The sequence below is a fragment of the Hirundo rustica genome, chromosome 17 (genome assembly GCF_015227805.2).
Source record: "Hirundo rustica isolate bHirRus1 chromosome 17, bHirRus1.pri.v3, whole genome shotgun sequence".
In the NCBI taxonomy this organism is placed as follows: Eukaryota; Metazoa; Chordata; class Aves; order Passeriformes; family Hirundinidae; genus Hirundo; species Hirundo rustica.
The window spans coordinates 5858686-5877940 of record NC_053466.1 but is presented as its reverse complement, the minus strand read 5'-3'; the positions used below and the strand labels follow the sequence as shown (position 1 = coordinate 5877940).

At 42.5% G+C, this 19255-nt stretch overlaps 1 protein-coding gene across 5 annotated transcripts in view; it reads left to right on the top strand.

Moving 5' to 3' along the window:
- The window catches only part of GALNT9 (polypeptide N-acetylgalactosaminyltransferase 9), a 251345-nt gene that overhangs the window by 157214 nt on the left and 74876 nt on the right, over window positions 1-19255 (top strand). For all 5 annotated transcript variants that reach the window (XM_040081034.1, XM_040081033.1, XM_040081031.2 and 2 more), the window contains 2 exons: window positions 11681-11847; window positions 13565-13739. In XM_040081034.1, coding sequence (XP_039936968.1) covers window positions 11681-11847; window positions 13565-13739 — 342 coding nt within the window. The remainder of the gene's footprint in view (window positions 1-11680; window positions 11848-13564; window positions 13740-19255) is intronic.

The following is a 19255-nucleotide window of genomic DNA, read 5'->3' as shown; positions in this document are numbered from 1 at the left end:
CAGCGAGACTGGAAGCCATTCCCTGCGATTTGTCCGCACCAGAATGTACTCTTGAATACATGAATAGTTTACCTAAGGTGGGTTGCATAACAGTGACTGGAAATTAGGCATCTAATTTAGGGTGATGGCCTTGGCTGCCCGTGCAGTCGATGGAGATGCCGTGGCAGCAGTGCTCGTCGTGTGCAGAGTGCAATGTCCTCTGCAAGTCCCTCCCTCAGGAGCCCAGGGCAGCCAGCTTAAATGGGATTGCAGGTGAACCCAGCCCAAAGCGTTACACGCTCCGAGGCATGCAGAAACAAGACCAGGTTTCTGTACTAGCAACACTCGTTGGAGAATGACCTGCCATCATGGGCAGCCTGGTCAGCTGGGAGGACAAGGCAAAATGATCAAAAAGCTGGTTTGCATCCCTCAATTTTTCTCATCAATCCTCAGACTAAATGTGTCTCATGTGACCTGCACATTCACCTCAAGCACCACTGTTTTTTGGGGTTTTTTTTTTCCTTTTAAAGTATGCTTAACAGACTGTGGTAATTTTTTAAACTTGAAAATAGAAAACCACATTATTTCCATGCCATAAAGAGCATTTTCTCCTGAAGAAGAGCAATGGTGGGGTGCTGTCTACACATTCTGTGAGCTGTTCTTGCACGGGTAAGTGCATATCTGTAGTGCAGAAGCGCTGCTGAGATCCAGCCAGGACTTGCAGCTGTGTGCTGGCGTTTTAGAATTTCTTTCATTTCCCTCCCTTGAGCCCATGGCTGGTTGTTGCCTGCTATCACTTCCAGGGAGAAAAGGGTATTCCTGTAAATTTCTGAACTGTCATGTTACGTTACACTCCATGATATCACGTTACAGGATGAAAAGAAGTAACAGAACAAGACAGGCAATGAATTCAGGGTGGTATTTCTTTTCCCTTTATGTTTCTTTGCATGTACCTCTGTTATACTTTATCTGAGGTTCTTTGTAGGGCTTTGAAGGAGTTCTAATGGTTTGAAATAATATTTCCCATTTCTTTCTTTAGAGGTTTATGCAAATTTAGTTCTACTGGCAGTGTGAGGTGTGTATTATCTCCAAATGTCTCCCTGATGTAGCTTTAAAAATTAGCAAGTTCTTATTCCTATTTTATTTGGATAGGTTTCATAGTATAGGAAAGTCACAGTTTCAGGTCACATAACCTCAAGGCTTTTAGTTGTTGTTGTTTGTGTCTTTGTGATAAAAACATGAACAGGCCAAAATGTCAGACAATTTACTCTTCTGTCTGAAGTAAAACTGAATTGTGAACTCCAGGTTGATGCAGTGTTTCATTTTAATAGTGTCAGTTTGTGCTTGTTTTGCCTGTGTCTCCTGTTTTGAGTGAATTTAGTGCTAATAAAAGTGAGAGACTCTTAAAAGTAGCCAGAGCCAGAAGTACCTGACAGATACAGGCTGGCAAATGTTAGCTCCCTGTCTTGGTTAGCTTGATCTAGACGCTTTCCAAGGTTTGGTTTCTCTGAAACAGCACCTGCCAGTTAAGTTGTTGGAAAGTTTTATGATATTGGAGCATGAGGACTCTATTTTCTGTTCCTCCAGCTTTCTGAAATGTTCTTCTCCTCTGTTAATGTTGCTTGTAGACCTTCTGTTGTGGTCTCAAAAACAAACTACAGTCAACCCAGGGCACCTTGCTGAATGCAGCACCAAAGGATCTTGGTCTAAGTGCACTCACAGTTTCAGGTGGTGTCAGAATTTATCAGCGAGGCTCTAGGCAGCTTTAAATTACTGGAGATATCATCTCTGTGTATTACTTCTGCACAAGCTCCTGTTTCTCAGCTTCTAGAAACGAAACCCTCTGGAACTGCATTTTACCTGTGGTAGATGCCTTCAAGTTGTCAAACAGTTCCTTAATTAGTTTATTTTCTTCTTTGCTCCAGGGGGTGAGTATATTATTTATTCTATGCTACCAGACTTTTGTTAGTCTGCATTTATGCATTTTGTCTTCTGAAGGCCCCAGCAGTGGGCTGTCCTCTGGGGTGGTACAAAACACACCTCTCAGGCAGACACCGTACTTCAGACTTGAATAACGGTGCAATATTATTAGCAGCAGTAATAATTAAAACAGTGCACCCTGGGGTGTTGTTACTAAGTTAGTCTGTACCCCTAAAATTTCAGAGGAAGGGCATAAATGTTAGTTATTTCCATCCACAAAGTGAGCAGTTGTCTCACTCAGCGGCGGGAGTAAGCTTTCATCCCCGCCGTGGATGTTTCATTAGCACACGTTTCTCCCAGAGGGTCATGGTGCAGTTTACATTAAACCCAAGATAAAAATGACATTGAAGCTTTGCTCTTGTATTTTGTACACTGCCTGAAAACAAATGCTTGACCTCCAGCTACTCCATTGGCTTATTGCCTTGGTGTTATTAACCCGCGTGTAGCACGAGACAGGGAATTTGTGTTGTGTTTGCTCAGAGAGGAGCCTTCCCCTCCTTTGCCTGACAGGCCTGGGAATCTATGGAAGCGCTGTGGGGAAAGCTCCTCTAAGTGCAGGTCTGAGCAAGCAGCCTGGAAGGGTCTGGTTGAATGTGTGTGTCTGCAGATGAGGGATGAGGAAGGGCAGGATTGTGAACAGTGGCTCAGCCTGCAATTAATGGCAATGCTCTGTTCCCCCAGCGCAGAGAACTCACTCCTGCCTTTCTCTGTGCTGGCAAATTAATTTAACCCTGCAAACACTGAGGATGGGAATTTAAAATGCTTCTGGTCTGTGGGCAAGATAGAAATGGTACCAGAGAACATAGAGTGAAAGGGAAGTAATTTCTCAGCAGGCTGGTTTGGGCAGGAACAGTGCAGGAACAGTGAAGTGCTGCAATGGCCAAATCTCAGAGCCAGGAAAAAGCTTTGAGTGTCCTTGGCCTGCTCAAATTCACAGCCTTACTTAAAGTACGTTGCCTGGTCTAGGATGTGTGCCTAATTTCTGTCAACCTGAGTGAAAAGCAAGCACATGTTGACCTGTTTTTTTAAATTAGAATAAGAGCTCATAAATATAAAAAATCCCTAAACGTTGCACTGTTTCGCTGCTGTGAAGTGTGTGCTCTAGGTATTAGCTGTGTGCTAGACAGTAAATGTGGCTGGATTTTTAAAAACTTTTTTCATTTCTAAATGCAACCGAAGCTAAATGAAAACACAAAAGTTTTCTCAAGTTATACAAAATGAAGCTATATAAATAGTTAGAAAGGAACTGTTGTTAACATTTAACTTCTAAGTGCATGAAATTGTCGAATACTGTGCTGTTCACCTCTAACTAGCCTTTAATTTAAACAAAAGCTATAAAAGTGCAATTAGGCTCCAGTCCAACGAAGCACTTAAATATGTTCCTAGTTTTAAGTGTATGAATAACCTCAGTGAAGTTAAGACAAGCTTAGGTGCTTTACTTGAATAGGACATTTCACGGATTAGTTGTAATGCATAGAGAGCAATCCTGCAACTTTCACTGGGGAAGATGTAGGGAGCAGTCAAGTCCCATCTGCACTTCAGGATTTGGCTGCTCTTGCCAATGATTTATCCTTTGGGATCCTGACCTAGAGTCCATGGAGAGCTTTGGGTGTGCTCCATCATCTGATTGTCAGCCAGCTTCTTACCCACACCCAGCCCATGCACCTTCCTTTGTCCTCTCTGCCCGACTCAGACTTTCCATAAACACTCTGCTGCTGCCACCAGGCTCTCTCCTCAATCCCATATAAAGCATCTAAACATCGTGGATTTAATACTCCCATTTTCAGTGCTAAATCAATGTTCTTTATGCATTTGTTCTTGGAACACTGCTCTGTTTGAACCATAATTCCTCCCACATGCCATAAACTTGGTTCTGTTTTCACTCTGATAGGAATTGATCATTTAAAGTAAGAGGAAGCCCATGACTACTGTTCAAACATTTCAAGGCCATCGCTGGTTAGTCAAATGAGCTTGTACACCACCTCAGCTAAGTGCTGTGATTACCTTTCTGGGCTACAACCAGCATTGCAGCAGCTGGGACAAGTCAAGATTAAGGAGCTTCTCACTATAGTTTTGGCAGGCAGTGGTGGAGTTTATCCAGTTTATGTGGCTGACCTCCCATTCGGTGGTTTACTCCTCCAACCACCCTGTATTTGTACATAGGCAGAAAGAAACGTTCCGCCGCATAACTGAATTTGACCAAAGATTAAAGCTGGTCTCCTGTGAAATACACTGGAGCCTGTTAAAGAGGGGATTGTTTGCCAAACGTTGTTGTATATCCTCCCAAGACCATAAAAAAAACATTGTTAGCTGAAGTGATAGTGGAAAAATATTGCATTCCTCTATTCTCCTCCTTACCACTACACTGCAACGTGACAGCAAACCCATAATGAAATTCATGAAGAGCTCTGCAGCAGTTACCTTGAAAACTTTTTTTATTGCCCTACATTTCCAGGTAACACTGTGATACTCAGCCTCTGTCCAGCAGCAGCAACACCAGCTGAAGCAGAGAGATAGTCAGAATTAAACAAAAGTACCTGAAATTTTTAATGTTAAATGCTTGCAGTACATTTTTTAATAGTCAAGGATAACTTTCTGTATTTACATATTATTATCTGAATAACAAATAGCTTCAAGGGTACAGCAAACTGTTCTGTGCAAATGGAAAAGGGTGAGTTTACTCTTATGCATTATTTATTGAAAATAATTCCTTTGATTTCATAAATTCCACTGCTTTTCCCTTATGTCTGGCACGGGCTCAGTAGGCAATAGGAGAGGAGTTTCAGAGGAGTTGCTGTCTTCAGATTTGTAACCTGCTGTTGGGTATCTGGGCTGTTACCATCTCACTCCCTGCAGACATGCTGGGATTAATTATTCCTTTGCCATAAAGAACCTTTTCTGGGATCTTGATGCATCACCTTGAGTGGAAAAGTACATCTTTAATGGGAGAAGTGCTAACAGCCTGTGCTGCTGGAAGTGCAGCTAAATGGCTTCACAGGGCTTCTGGAGAGCAATGACCCTTGGTGGCAGCAGCAAGGAGTGGTGGCACCAGGCAGTTTTGTGAATGCACCCTGGAAAACATCTCCTGGCTTTCTGGATGGCTCTCTGTGAACCTTTCCTATCTGAAATACGAGGTCCTGGTTTCGGCAAAGCAGAAATGTGAGTGTGTATTCCCTTGTTCCCTACAGACAACATGGTTCCCAGAATTAAGTTTTTAGAAAGTTGCACAAAAGGTAGTGTTCTCCTGAATGCATTTTGCTGATGAGATCTCCGAATCAAATTGACACAATGGCTTTAGTTTGGTCTCTATTTAATATTGCTTCATCGGTTTCACCGATTTTTATATTTCACTTCAAAGAGCTCTCAAGCCTCAAAGCAGAATTTTCAAAGACTGCTTTTATGGCTTTTGTTTTTTAGAGAATTCTTCTCTAGTTTTTACTTTAAAAGGATGCAAGCTAAGAATCTTGTTGGAACAGGGGCAAGGATATTTGCAAAATCTCAAGAATCACTGGACAAGCCATTTGTTTTAATCACCTAAAGCGAGGCAGAATCCATGTCACTTGGAATTTAGCTGAGCTCCTCCTTAAATTTAAGTGCAGCACCATTAAAAATAAAGTTGCACAGGGGATCTGTTTTCTTTGGGGATTTTTGAAAAGCATTTGAAAGCAGATTTCAGCCTCGCCGTTAATTTCCAACGAGCCTAATGCTTTGCGATGCAGCATGCATACAGCCAGAGGCAGATCCGGACAGGCACACTGGGGGATAGAGTGGAATTTTTTTACAGATGGTATTTCAAAACGTATTAGTGACTCAAGTTAAGTTACAAAAAAAAAAAAAAAAAAAGGCTAAGACTTTTTACTACAGAAGGATGTGAGCACGAGCTTTGAGCCATTTTTCATGTTAATAAAAGAGGCTTGTTTTAAAAGTGATTGAAACTAGTTTTAGCATTTTTATATGTATAAATCAATAAGGGTATTAGACATAATGGCATGTTTCTGGTATTGTTTGCCTGAGGAAAACCAGAAATAGCTCACTGAAATAGAAGGCCTCTTATTTTATGTGTGCAGCAGCTACTTTTGAAGAGTATAATAATCCTAAATATAAGGGTTAATATTCTCTACAAGTAGAGTCGTCTGCATGCTGCATATGTTAACTATGAATATATATTGTGCTATCAGTCACTGATTGACAGTTGTCAGGGCTCGCTACTATAAATATAAAAATAATTTGTCACAGAGAAAGGAAGAATTAAACCAGATAGAGCAAATGTGTTATAAAACAAAAGGCACAAACATGTGTTGGGTTTTTATGTGCAGAGCAATTAGTCACAGTTGTACTGGCCTGGAATTTAAAAGAAAGGAAAAAAGAACAAAAAAATAGATCTGCAGTTCTTAGGAAACACTTGTCCAATGTATGTCATTGAAAATTCATGGGGAGCTTTAACCTACCTGTGTCCAGCTTGAAAGGGCTCTCTCCTTCACAGGAGTATTACAGCACAGAAATTCCTGTAAATTTGGTCTTTCCTGTAGGAAATAACACAGTGAAGAGAGAGTCCTAAGGTATAAAAGATTTTTTTTTAGGAAATATCTGTTCTTCAGTCTGCAAATCCTACAGACATCAAATCCAATTGTCCAGCCTGGGAATGTGGGAAATTCCCATGACCAGATGTTTTCTGGAAAACTCATTGCACATTGCAATCATTTGTTTGTGGATATCATGAAAGGATTTTTTCCTTGACACAGGAAGTGTGTGAAGTTAGTTCAGGTACAAGGGTTTGGTCTGGTTTCTTTCTGATGAGTGTGGGGGATTTCTCTCTTAGACTTTTGGATGTAAAATAAGAAAAAATACCTCAAGGAGCGTGTGAAAGAAGCTGCTGGGAATTCCCAAAGTATGGAGTAGGTTTAAGGTCTCACATTAGGAGAAAATGATCATCAACATCATTGTGTACAAGAAAAGATGGAGAAAAGGTTATTGTAGTGGATCTCCTCAGACTTACAGCACCAACAAGAACTGTGCTGTGTCTTGTTCCTGCACTACTCCAAACAAATTCAGGAAGAAGATGTTGATTTTTCTGCTGTAGGCTATTTCAAAATGGAGGCTGTTCCATAAGGGACACAGACTGTGAAGACGGTATCTTCTGGTATCACCATAATTTCTGTGCTTTTTCTGAAAATGGCTCATTTCTCTTTTCACCTTGTTTGAAATACAACGTGCTGTTTTTCTCAGGGTGCATAGAGCATCAGTGTTCTGTGCCACTGCTCTCTTGTTCACAGTTGTGTTTATATTATATGTTCTTAGGCAATGCTGTCCCTGAGCTGCAAAATGGGGAGAAAGTAAGAGCAAGCCTTGAACTCAAGAATTTCCATTCGAGTTTTTGGATAGGGCAGGAAAATCCACCCTCAACAGCAAGAGAATGTTGTGCCATCATACAGTTAACATCCTCTGTTGAGAAGGAGAATTAATTAGGAAGGAGTTGGAGCCTCTGGCTGACAGATTCATGATCCATGAAGCTAATCAGTTTTGTGGCCTGTCACTGCTCCTGCTGCAGACTGGTCAGCAGCTGGATCCCATGCTGGGGAACGAGACATTTGCATCTGGTCACTTTTCCTCTGCTGTGCCAGTGTGGAAGAGGAAGGTAACGTTAGTTTATTTCTGCAGCTCAAAAATTACTATTACATCCAGCATTAGCTGTAAAGCCTCAATGGGTTTCTGGAGAAAGAAATCAGGCATTGAGCTAGGCACTAAATTTAGTGATTTAGCTGTGGTAAATCGTCTGTGCCTATAGAAGTCACAGCAGCATTTAGGTGCTAAAAGGTAACCATGTAGGTGAGATTAGTCTGAGCCTTTGGTTTAACAGGGCTCAAAATACATACTGACCTGGTCATTAAAAGTAGTATTTGTTAGCATTAAAGAGAAAGAGTGCAATAATCTTTTAAAATATTCATCTTTGTCCTTTCATTGATCATGTACAAATAAGGAGCTGTTCCAACTTGTTCTCCTGCTGTGGCTATAAAACATGAACACAGATCACTCTGAAGCTGTCAAGGTACAGAACATGTAGGGGTAGGGGTTTTTTTTCTTCCAGAACTGCAGATGTTTCTTCTTGCCCAGAAATTTCATCAAGTTTGTGAAGGAGAGAAACCTTCAGTCATCTCCATTCCACTAGTTCATTGAAAAAACATATCTTGTATTAAACACTTTAAAGATTCATGAAGCAGCTTTAATTTTGTTTGCATTTCTTCCTGAAGGGTAAAGCTGTCAGAAATCTCTAAATGCATTGCTTAATCCATTTCCAAACTCAGTATATTAAGGTCTGTGAGCAAAACTCGTTTTTGGAGTTTAGCAAGTTTGCAGACAGGAAAAAAAGGGCAGGGGAAATAGAGCAGGGAAGATTTTTCTTTTTTTTTTTTCTTCTGGTAATGCTCTGAACTACCTGCATGGCTGCTGTGACAGTCCTTCACGAAAAGTAGTGCAACACAAATGGACTGTAAGAGCAGCCTGATAAATAGAGAACCTCACATGTTTCTCTTGGAACAGATACAAATAGAATAAATACATCTATTAGCGAATGAAGGTTCAGACAGAAGAAAATTCCCTTCCCTTTAATGCCTCCAAGCTTACAAAGTTGCCAAGAGCAGTTTCATGTGCAGCTGAGTACCTTTTGTTTTCTCATGCCCCGGTTTCTAATCTTTAACCTTTTTATGTTAGTACATGATTTTTTCCCCAAGTTTCTGGTCTGCCAACTGAAGAGCTTTTCCTGTTTTCTCATGTCGACAAGACACTGCTCACAGTTGGGCTAAGGAGGCTGGCTGAGAAATGTTCATTTAAGGAGCCAGTTCAATGTAAGGGAAAGAATAAGTGAAAATCATCTCCAGAATACAGAAAAATTATCTGAAAGGAAATATACCTCTGGGTTGTCAGCCAAGCTCAGCAGTAGCAAATACAGAATGAGAACACTCAAAGACCTTCCCCAGGACAACAGCAGGATGCCCCAGGTTTGATGCTTGGCGTGTTGTACGAAAGGTGCCTGAAGGGCTGTTTCACATGTCAGGTGTAATCCATGCTCAGCTGGCCCATGGAAATGATCAGCCATGGCATTGTCAGCCTTTGCTGGAATTCCTGGTCCTGCAGACATCCAGCAGTGTCCCTGTCCAGGGTACCTGTGCACCTTGGAGACCTGAGCTCCTCTGCTGGTTTTACTCTGTGGGACCTGCTGACAGTTCTGAATGCTGATTTAAAATCACAGGAACATTACATGTAAGCTGTGCCTGCCCATCTTTAGCTACCACAGAGGTTAATTGTACACTCAGTTCTTCCCAAACTCGGGAGTGTTGGATGTGAACGAGGCTGAGTTTGAGCTGTCAGTTACTGAAGTTGTCCTCCCTCACCTGGTGGCCGCAGTCCACAGTGTGGTCAGACCTGGTGCAGAGAAGTGGGGACTGTGGTGAGGCCCAGCTCCCTTCCCTGGCAGAGCAGTGGGAATTTAAACTCTCAGGCACTGCACAACATCAGGGCTGAAAAAGGGATGATTTCTAAATTTCTTACTACGGCTCTGCTGGCAGTAAGGCTGAAGGATTATAAAGGTGTGCCTTGCTAGTGCAATTTGTACAGTTTGATTTCTTCACATCCTAGTAATTTTCTTCTCAAAAGAAATAATGAATGTGGCTAGTCTTGTGCTAAGCTGCTCCATCATTAGCTCATAGGTTTCTTGTGATGATTTCCTCTGTGTCCAGGCTGCTGCTCCAACCCACTGGCTCCTTGGAAGTCACTGGGCTTGTTACAGCCTTACCTTTTTCCTCTGTAATACCTGTCCCTGCTGCCTCACTCCAGGGCCAGTCAAGGGCTGCTCCAGGGAGAACTCTGAGTTCTGACACTCTTTCTGTCCCTTGCATACCGGCACCACTGGCTGACCCACTGCAGTGCTCTTGGTCCACTGCCAGCCTCTGGCTGAGCAAAGGTGACAGCCATGGGTGTGCCTTGGCAGTGTGGGGCTTGCTAATGTCACTCTTTGGCTAGGAGTGTCAAACTCTGGTTAGAGTTTCTTGGAATGAAGGTAGTATTAACTGTAAATTGCTGTGGCTGGTGTCTAATTAGAGAACACTTTGGGAAGAATTCGGGCGACAATCCAGCAAAGCACTTAAGCACCCACTGATTTTTAAGGAAAGACACCTTAACTGGGATTGCTCATGCTCTCAAACATCATCAGGAACGTTTGTTAGGGGACCAGTAATTTCTCCTGACTACCTCAGCACTTCGATCTCATTTTCTGAAGTGACCTAAGGAGTTGGGAGTTCAAGGTTGACTTGAAGTCTGCAGGAAATAAACCCTTAAATCACTGCTGTGCTTCGGAAAGTGCTCAGCTGGACAGCTGCTTTTGCTGTTCTTCACCCTCACTGCAATAAATAAATTGATGACATCGGTGTGCTCCAGAGGAAAATTGCATGTAAAAAAGAATTTCAAAAAAGGAGGCCATGTCAGAGCATTCCTACCTCCTGAAAATCTCTCTTCTTGTTCCAGGCTTATTTTTAGGCTGTGTGAGAATGCTGCTTAGCCAGAAGTTTTACACAGTGGTCCTCTGTGGTACAGGCCACCAGGAAGCTGCCAGTTAGCAGCTATGGTAATCAACGGCAAGTGCTCAGGCCTCCGAGCAAATAGCGCTGGGATCAGGAATTATGAATAATTACACTTTACTAGAATTCCTAAGTGACTTGCAGAGGTTACTCAGCAGTCAAGCATTTCTCACCTGGCCTATCCCCGTGACTGCTGAAAGTGGGGGAAAAAGTGATTGTTATGCCAAAGTAATGAGCAGAGGGGTCAGAAAGTTTGATAAGAGCAGGAGAAGTCATCTTCTGTGATATCATTAGCAGCAGTTTAGAGAGCAAGTTCAGTAATTGCTATGGTAATTCTGAATGGCTTTTGACTGTGAGAACACGTAGGTAGTTTTTAAAGTTAGCCTCTTTGCTAATGGGAGAGAATCCCACTGGAATGAGGCAGTGTGGTGTTACAGAGGTGCATGGGCTGAGGGAAGCAGGAGCTCTGCTCCGTGCCGTGGAACTTCCCCAGGCCTCTGTTTTTTTTCTCAAAATGGTCTGTGGTAAAATATATATGTATCAGTGAGCAGCACAAAAGCAAACTGTGAATCAGGATGTAGCAGCCTAGCAAGGAGACCTCTCAGAGAGAGCAGACCTGTTTGCAGATATTTCAGCAAATGCAGGCCTGCAGGACCACCGTGTGTTTGTTACAAACTGTGCAGTCAGAAAGGGTGGCAAGTGCTCTCTCTGTGGGCAGATACAGAACTGGCTTGAGCGAATGCTGGTTTTAGAGCTCCGATGCAGTTGTGAGCCAGCAGCAGAGCTGCTGCTGGTTCCCCTGGGAGCACAGCCAGGGTGGGGCATTGCAGGTCCTCTCCAGGTCGTTTTTGAGCAGAGCCATTGATACTCCTTTGGTTTTCAAGAGATGCTTTTAACCCCACGAGGAATGAGAGCTGCTACAAACCTCTGTGCATGCACACACGCCGTGTTTTATACTGGGCTGATGGAGGGGCTGCTGCTCCTAACCAGGTTGATTGTTTTGAGCTTTTACCACGTCTTTCCTTGGGGTTAGAAAGGACAAAGTCTGCCCATCCCTACATGGATGGAGAGCAAGGAGAGGAGGATGCTCTTCAGTCTGTTTTGCCTCCCAGTGGCTGCTTGGGTTTTAATTGTGTCTTTCCTCCGTGCAGGTGCAAACAGATGACCTACCCAGACGACCTGCCCCAGATCTCTGTGGTGTTTATATTTGTGAACGAGGCTCTCTCTGTCATCCTGCGCTCCGTGCACAGCGTGGTGAACCACACCCCATCCCACCTGCTCAAGGAGATCATCCTGGTGGACGACAACAGTGACAATGGTGAGCTTTTGTCACTTTGCCTCTAAGCCCGGTGTGACTTCCAGGTGTGAAATGCAAATGTGTTTGTTGATGAGAGAGTTGATTGAGCCATTTGCTCAAAGCAGTGAGTAAATGTTGAATATTTGTATAAAAAATAAACATGATTTGATTTAATTGAAATCCTAGCAGAATGAATGGCATTTATGTAGACAATCTTAATAGGACACATTTCTCCGAATTTTCGGATCCAAAGGAATATCATCATCGATAGAATAAAGGTTTGAATTCTTTCCTGCTTCCAAGGAAAAGCAAGGCTACAAATCCTCCTTAAAGATAATTACTACTCTTTTATTTGGCAGCACATTGTTTCTTCATTATTGGTGAGCATAGAGGATGCTAAAATTAGCATGTTTTGCAATACATCATGTTTGAAGATTCTCAGGATACAAGGGACTAGCAGCATTGTCATGTTTTAACTTGTGCCTTACACTTCTAGAACTGATACATCTTCTGAAATCTTATTTATTTCCAATAAGCCTAAAATTTAGCGGTTCCTCCTCAGATCAACAGCTTTAAATCCTTTCAGTTATAAGTTGTTCTCACTCTTTGAGATCCCCGGAGAGAAGGGAGAGCTGAGAGAAGAGAGAATTCAAACAAAAAAATAAGTTCCAAACCCTATAGATTTAAGAAAATGTTTATGCAGTTCAGATTTCAGTTATGCCAGTGTAACCTGTGGAGTAATTATGTGAGATTGCAAAGTGTTTGAGTCAAGGCAATCCTGAGGAGAACTCATCATTTCTCAGTGAACTCTTATATGGCTTTTCTCTGCCACTCTTCTAAATAACTGGAGATTTATCAAGTCTTTGATTCCAATGATAATGATCCTACTGTCTAATATAGATCAGAAAAATGAGGCTTCTAATGTCCTGGAAGCTTCTTCTAGTTTTCTGATAAATATATTTAGGCAAAAGCCAATTTATGAATAAGTTGCAGTGTAAATGAATTACCAAACTACATTGATTTAAAAAAAAATTGAGAGACCATTTTGGTAATTTGCCTGTTTATAAGCCTCTTGAAATGAAGCTGAAAAAGGGTGAATGAGTTCTGCTCCATCTGTGATTGAATGCCTGAAAATGAACAAAAGAGAATTCTATTTGAGATCTTCAATATCCATTTAGTTAGAAAGGAAAGAAGCCTGGTATTGAGGAATCCTAATTATATTTAAGGGAAAACTCTGAAAATCAAGGGAAATTAATTGTGATCTGAATTACATCTTGACCCAAAATCCATTGAGGTTATTTTTCTAACTCCTACTGAACAGCATATATCGGGGGGAAAAAAAATCACCAGATTGGCATATTACACTTTTTCATGGTCAGAATTGCTCTACTAGAGGCCAGTTGTAACCTAATGCAAATTATCAGAGAATCAGAATAGTAATTTTTAAAAAATATGTAGACAAACTACCTCTTCTACACTATTCTCAAATCCATCAGGCCATATTAAGGCTGGGCAAGTCTCTGGTGTGTAGGGAGTTTCTCTGTGCTGGAACCCCTGGAACTGGTCCACACCTCAGCTGTAGTACTGGGTTTGTGTCTGTGAGACTGACCAAGGGTCAGGGAATAATTAAGGATTCCTTTCCCTCCCTAGTAAATCAGAATAAATCGGAGTAAATCATAGCATCGTAGGGCTTCTCTCATTTTAAATGTTTGTGTGGCTTGGTTTTTTTGTCCTGCAGTTGAGCTAAAGTTTAACCTGGACCAATATGTCCACAAGAGGTACCCAGGCCTGGTGAAAATAGTGCGCAACAACAAACGGGAGGGGCTGATCCGAGCCAGGATCCAGGGCTGGAAAGCAGCAACCTCTCCTGTGGTCGGGTTCTTCGATGCCCACGTGGAGTTCAACATTGGCTGGTAAGTGCTGGCTGTGCCCATGGTGCCTTAAGTTTGCGCTTTCATGTGTTTCAGATTCTGTGCTGCTTAGGGGAGCAGTTCTGAGCCTCATATGAAGTGATAGTCAGCTCTCTGCACAGAGTAGGGAGACAAAACAAATCCTCTTCCTGCTGGAGACCAAGGACAACTTCCAGGCCCAAAAGCACAGACAACAGTGGGCTGAAAGGAGGAACAAGAAGGATGGGACCTCACAACCTGAAGCTGTTATTGGACAGTTAAACCCCAATAAGCAAACTGAGCAAAACTTACAAAAGTGTGAGACCTCATGACCGCTCAGCCATTTTGTGACCATTGTGCATCCACCTTGGGTGCAGCCCTGGCCAGGCTCTTGTCCTGCCCAAGGTGTACCCTAAAGGCCTTTCAATAAATACCTAGTGTATTCTCTAGCTCTGTCCAGTCTCTGTTTCAGGTTAGCCTGCCCAAGGCATCACCCAGAGGGACGGTGGCACTGGGACGCTGTGCCCTGGGGCTCCGGGGCTGCGGGAGGGCTTTGCTCAGCTGCAGGCTGCTGGCATCACGTCAGCAATTTCTCCTGAACTGTGTTCCTGATTATTGCAACATTGCTGACAGGCTCCTGCGATGACTGCAAGACCCATACAAAAGCTGTTGTGCCTGGTCTAGCACAGCTCAGTGGAGAGAGAAGTAATTGGAACCACAGTGGATGTGAAATCCCAAAGCAGTCAGATGGGGAGAAACCATTAAGGAGGCTCTGGGCTGGAGGATTTCAAGTGCTTTTTTTACCTCCTTGTAATTTGCTATCATTCCTTCTCAGAAACTTGAATATGGATCTGATTTCCTCGTAAATTTTCTCACATTTACATTTGAGGGAAACATTAAATTATTGTCTGCATTGTTTTAATAGGGCTTGAAATTAGCGTGCCTTTCTGCATCCCCTTTTGGTTTAATAGGCCAGAACTGCATTTGGAGTAAGCCTTTGTAGCACCACTTGGTGGCCAATATTTGGCATTACTGGGGCCATAGGAGCTGACCTGTAGCATCAGCTGCAGAAGGACTTCTGGGACCTTCGGTGTGTAAAACATGCATTTTCCAAAGATAGGCTGGTATTTGATAATGGTGATGCAGAGTTATGGTGAAAATGATTATGCTCTGCAGTTCTGGGAGATATCCTCAAATTAAAACTAAAAATAGCTGTACTTACAACTAGAGAGAAACTTAATTGCAAAGGAGTAGAATGTTTATTTTTATATGTTCATGAATATCTTTATAAAATGGAAGATGCAATAAAATAAGTCTTGTAGTGCACCTGCTTTATGTTCATCCCATTTCTTTTCCTTAAGACTATGTTAGGCTATAATAGCAGCTGTAGTAATTTTCTAGAAGCTTAAGGTTTAATTTATTTATTTGCCTTTAAAGCAAGTAGATATTTCAAATTTTTTCAAACATTCAGCTATGGGACAGGATCAGGGACTGGGGAGAGCATGCCCTGGGTGCTGTCCCCAGTGCTTGTCCTGCCCAAGCTGCAGTTTTGTGGGGCTTGAGGAGAATCTTGTTATCATTTTATAAGGACAATGAGATCTGACTGATGTACTGTACTCAGGGAAGCTCAGCAATAGTGTCAGTAAGCAGGAAAGTCTTTGTGGTTGCTTTGGGGTTTGTTAGCATTTGTTTTTTTTACTGTACCGCTTTTCATTAATGTCAGAAAGGGTTGAAATCAGCAAAGCAAGAACCTGGACTTCTCAGTAAATGGGAGTGTGTATATCCAAGATAAAAGGTTTGTGTTTTCTGCCCCCTGCCTGCTGCTCCCTCCTTCCAACAGAGCTCTCAGGTCTCAGCTGTTCTGCTGGGCCAGGCTCTGCCCCTGCTGTGGGGCACTCGGTGGATCAATGCGGACAGCAAACATGCTCCAGGAGCATCCTGTATCCCTTCCTTTGAGAGCTGCACCTGTGGGCTTGGAGTATTCCCTGCTGGTGTTTCTCCTCTTGTTCCACTCACCTTTTGTGGCTGCTCAGAGCCATCTCAAACCCTGCTCCCTCCACTCCTCCGAGTTTTAATTCCATCTACCTGTGCACATGTGGTTGCCTGTCATCTCCATTTTCATCTCATCTCATCTCCTTTGACTGGGAGGAGCTAAAGTCCTTCCATCTGGACTGCTCTCCTGCCCTCTTTTTTCCCACCAGGTTAGCACTGCCCCCACTCCACAGCCCTGTAAACTCAGGAATCAGGTGGGAGTCTCTTGTTAAAGCTCTGCTGTTCTGTTCTCCCACTGAATTGCACCTTGCATGAATATTTCCCCCCATTTTCAATGCTTATTTATGTATTCAGAGGCCACATGGATTGCTCCTACTAAAAGCTGTCTATGGATTATTTGTGAGGCAATTAAAAAGAAGCCAATTCCTTTGCCACAGAAAAGAGCATTAGCTTTCTGTTTGGTTTGTGTTCCATCTAAAAGTCAAGTGCCTGCAGTGCAATTTAGTTTCCCAATCTATGGCTGCTTTACCTGCCTAATCAGTTGGCAGATTAATTCATAAAGAATCAAAGAAGGACTTCATCACTCTCTCATGAAATATGCAGGATTGACAAGAAAAAACTTCTTTAAACAATAGTGGCCCATTTACAGGTGGCTTTTTGCCTGATATTGTACTATAGCATTTTATGGGCTCTCACAGCATTGCTCTCCAGGGACACTTCTTCTAAACTAAATTACAATCTGGTAGGATATAAAAAAAAATACTCTACAACCTGGCAGGTCAAATTAGCTATTGAATTATTTATTTTGTTCTGCTTAATTGCTGCTTTTTGGCTTCTCAGGTGTAGAAATATGTTATCTCAGAGCAGTGATTTTCGACTGACCTGTTCCCCTTAAGGCTTTTGATAGTGTGAGCCAATACAGCTGTGAGAGTGGAAGTGGAGAAGACTGCTTGAAAGGGAATCCATTGCTATTAATTCTCAAATGGAATTTTAAGTTAGAATTACAGGGTGTTGTATGTGTAATTTCATATGTAAAATTCTACCTGTCCTGTTGTAGTAGAACCTGGTCTGTTTTTAATGGTTACTTGATGTCGATGGGACTTCAGCAACGCAGCCAGAACCAAGAGGGAGGAAAAGCTCCTTTCCTCTCTGAAGCTGTATTTCAGCTTGTTTAGTTCAGTTTTCCTTCAGTCCTCTGAAGATTACAGCATTCCTGCTCTGACTTTTGGGTTAGGTCCAGCCAGCATGCCTGGAGCCACCCCCAGGAACACTGAGAGCAAACCAGCACATCCTGGATGCTGATTGTGTTGCAGAACATGCAGAGCATTGTATAAACCCCTGTCTTTGAGAGATGGCAAAGAATAACACAGCAAGGAGGAGATACCTTCCCTACATTCTGTCTGGGAGCAGGGAAGAGATTACAGAGACAGACTGTTAATTCTCTGGGTGAGAAAAAGGACACAGTGAGTGAAGGAGAGCAGAAATCAGTACGTGAAAGGGAAAGGCAGAAGCCACAATATATTAGCAGCCATAAAGAGGGTGCTAGGAGCCATGAAAGAAGACATAATGATAGAGTATTATAGTTGCATTCTATCTCAGGAATTGCTTTTGCTCCTATCACAGAGGTATTATCAGAGCTCTGAATGGAGTTATGCAGTCCTGTAGTAATTAAAATTTTGCCAGACAAAGGGTGAGTATCAATAAAGGAGCAGTGAAGTAAGAGGATTTAATCAAAAGATTTCAACATACCAGCTGGACAGAGCCTGACACAGGAAAAAGAATGTGAAATATAAGTTGAATATCCATCAGATTGTGTCACACATGCCCAATCTTTATGAATTATCCCTGAAGTTGTCAGTGTTTTAAAAATATACAAAACTGGTGTTTTAATGAACTAAGATGAGCTAAATATCAAGATCCCTAGGCCTATGGATGGTATTTTGTAGATGCTGCTTTCTACTGTAAGGTTTAATGCAGTAAGCAATGGATTCTCAAAAAGGTGTGTAAAGGAAAAAGGAAGATGATTTTCTCTTAATCTTCCACTGACTTTGGTTATCCCAAGCACGCTGTAACAGAGACGTGATTGTGCTTTTCTGAGGCAAAGCCACAGGGTCTTTGTCCCCCTGAGAGCTCCCTGGTGACGTTTTCATGCAATGTACTGGAAGCCAATCCCTACCTGCAGGTAAACCCCCTGTCACCCCTTTTCAAGTTCAGGTGGCTCTCTGGGGATATGATGAGGTCCAGGTGGCTCTTTCCTTCTAAAGATGAGAAGTGGTGAAGGTGCCATCACCTTTGCAGTCCTTCTCCTGTGCACTATCTCCCCTCTGGTGTGTTCAAGCACGCCTCTCATGCCCAGGACGTGGCAGCATCCTTGGCACAGGGCCAAGGCTGGCCTGGGAAACCCAAACGGAAAGGGAAGGACATGTGTTTGTAGTTTTTCCTCATCCAGAGCCTCAGGATCACTTTTGTAACTTACTGGAATACATGTTTTAGATAGCAAAACCAATATAATCTGAGCAGAACACGCAACAGAAGCCATGTGGGCCTTTGGGATCCATGGGACGCTGCCAGCCTCCACACAGAGGATGTACCAGAAAAGCAGCTTCAACTATTCATCTACCTCAACAACCTCGAATGTTCACTGAAGCATCCTCGTTGCTTTTCAGTGGTGCAGAAAAGAGCCATTGAGGTTTGGCAGGCAAAGAGCTGATCTTTACCTCTCCAGCAGGCGTTGGTTCTGCATTCCCTCTCTTCCAGCTGGGGAATGTGGGTCTGAAACTTCCCTGGACACACAGGACTGCTGATAGAGATGTCAGGCAGGACAGATGGGGAAGTCCTCTCTTCTCTCAGAGGCCGAGGAAAGGAGAATGATATTTATTTCTTTTTCAGTTCTCTGAACACTTATTTGCAGGAAAGGCATTCCGCATTAAATATTCCGCAGATGGCCTCAGTGAAGAATTATGTATGTCAGTAGATCTGCTTGTCTGCATCTGATAAATGTATATTGTCAGTGAAATGTGAGGTAGCGTGTAAAATCATTCAAAATAAGCTTTTGGTTTACACAGCCTTCTTTTTTCTTCCATTTCACTGTGAAGTTTATACTTCATAGTACCTGACAGTGGTAGAGCCAGAGTAAAATACAGTGTTAAACCCACTGAGCCATAAAATCTAGCAGATGAGACCATGTTGTCTTTCATTTATGTCTTATAAGGACTCTTCCTAACTGCTTGCAAGAAGAGGAAATTCTGATTGGTGAGAGCAGGAAAAAGAAGGTTGGACTTTTCTTAATGTTAGTTCATTTTTTACTGGAGTAAAAAGTAATGTAGTGATGGTGGAGAAGAAAAACAGAAAGAGGCATTGATATCTCAAAAGAACCCAGAGATCAGGGTATTTGGGTACCCACCTGGGATGGGGCAGAATTGAAGAGACATTCTCAGTGTAATTCCTGTCATTAGGAAAGGATTTACTTTGGAATAGATTTAGAAAAAGAGACATTTGGGCTGCAGGGAGGAATTCATTGACAAATGCCTGGTACAGCCATTCTGACT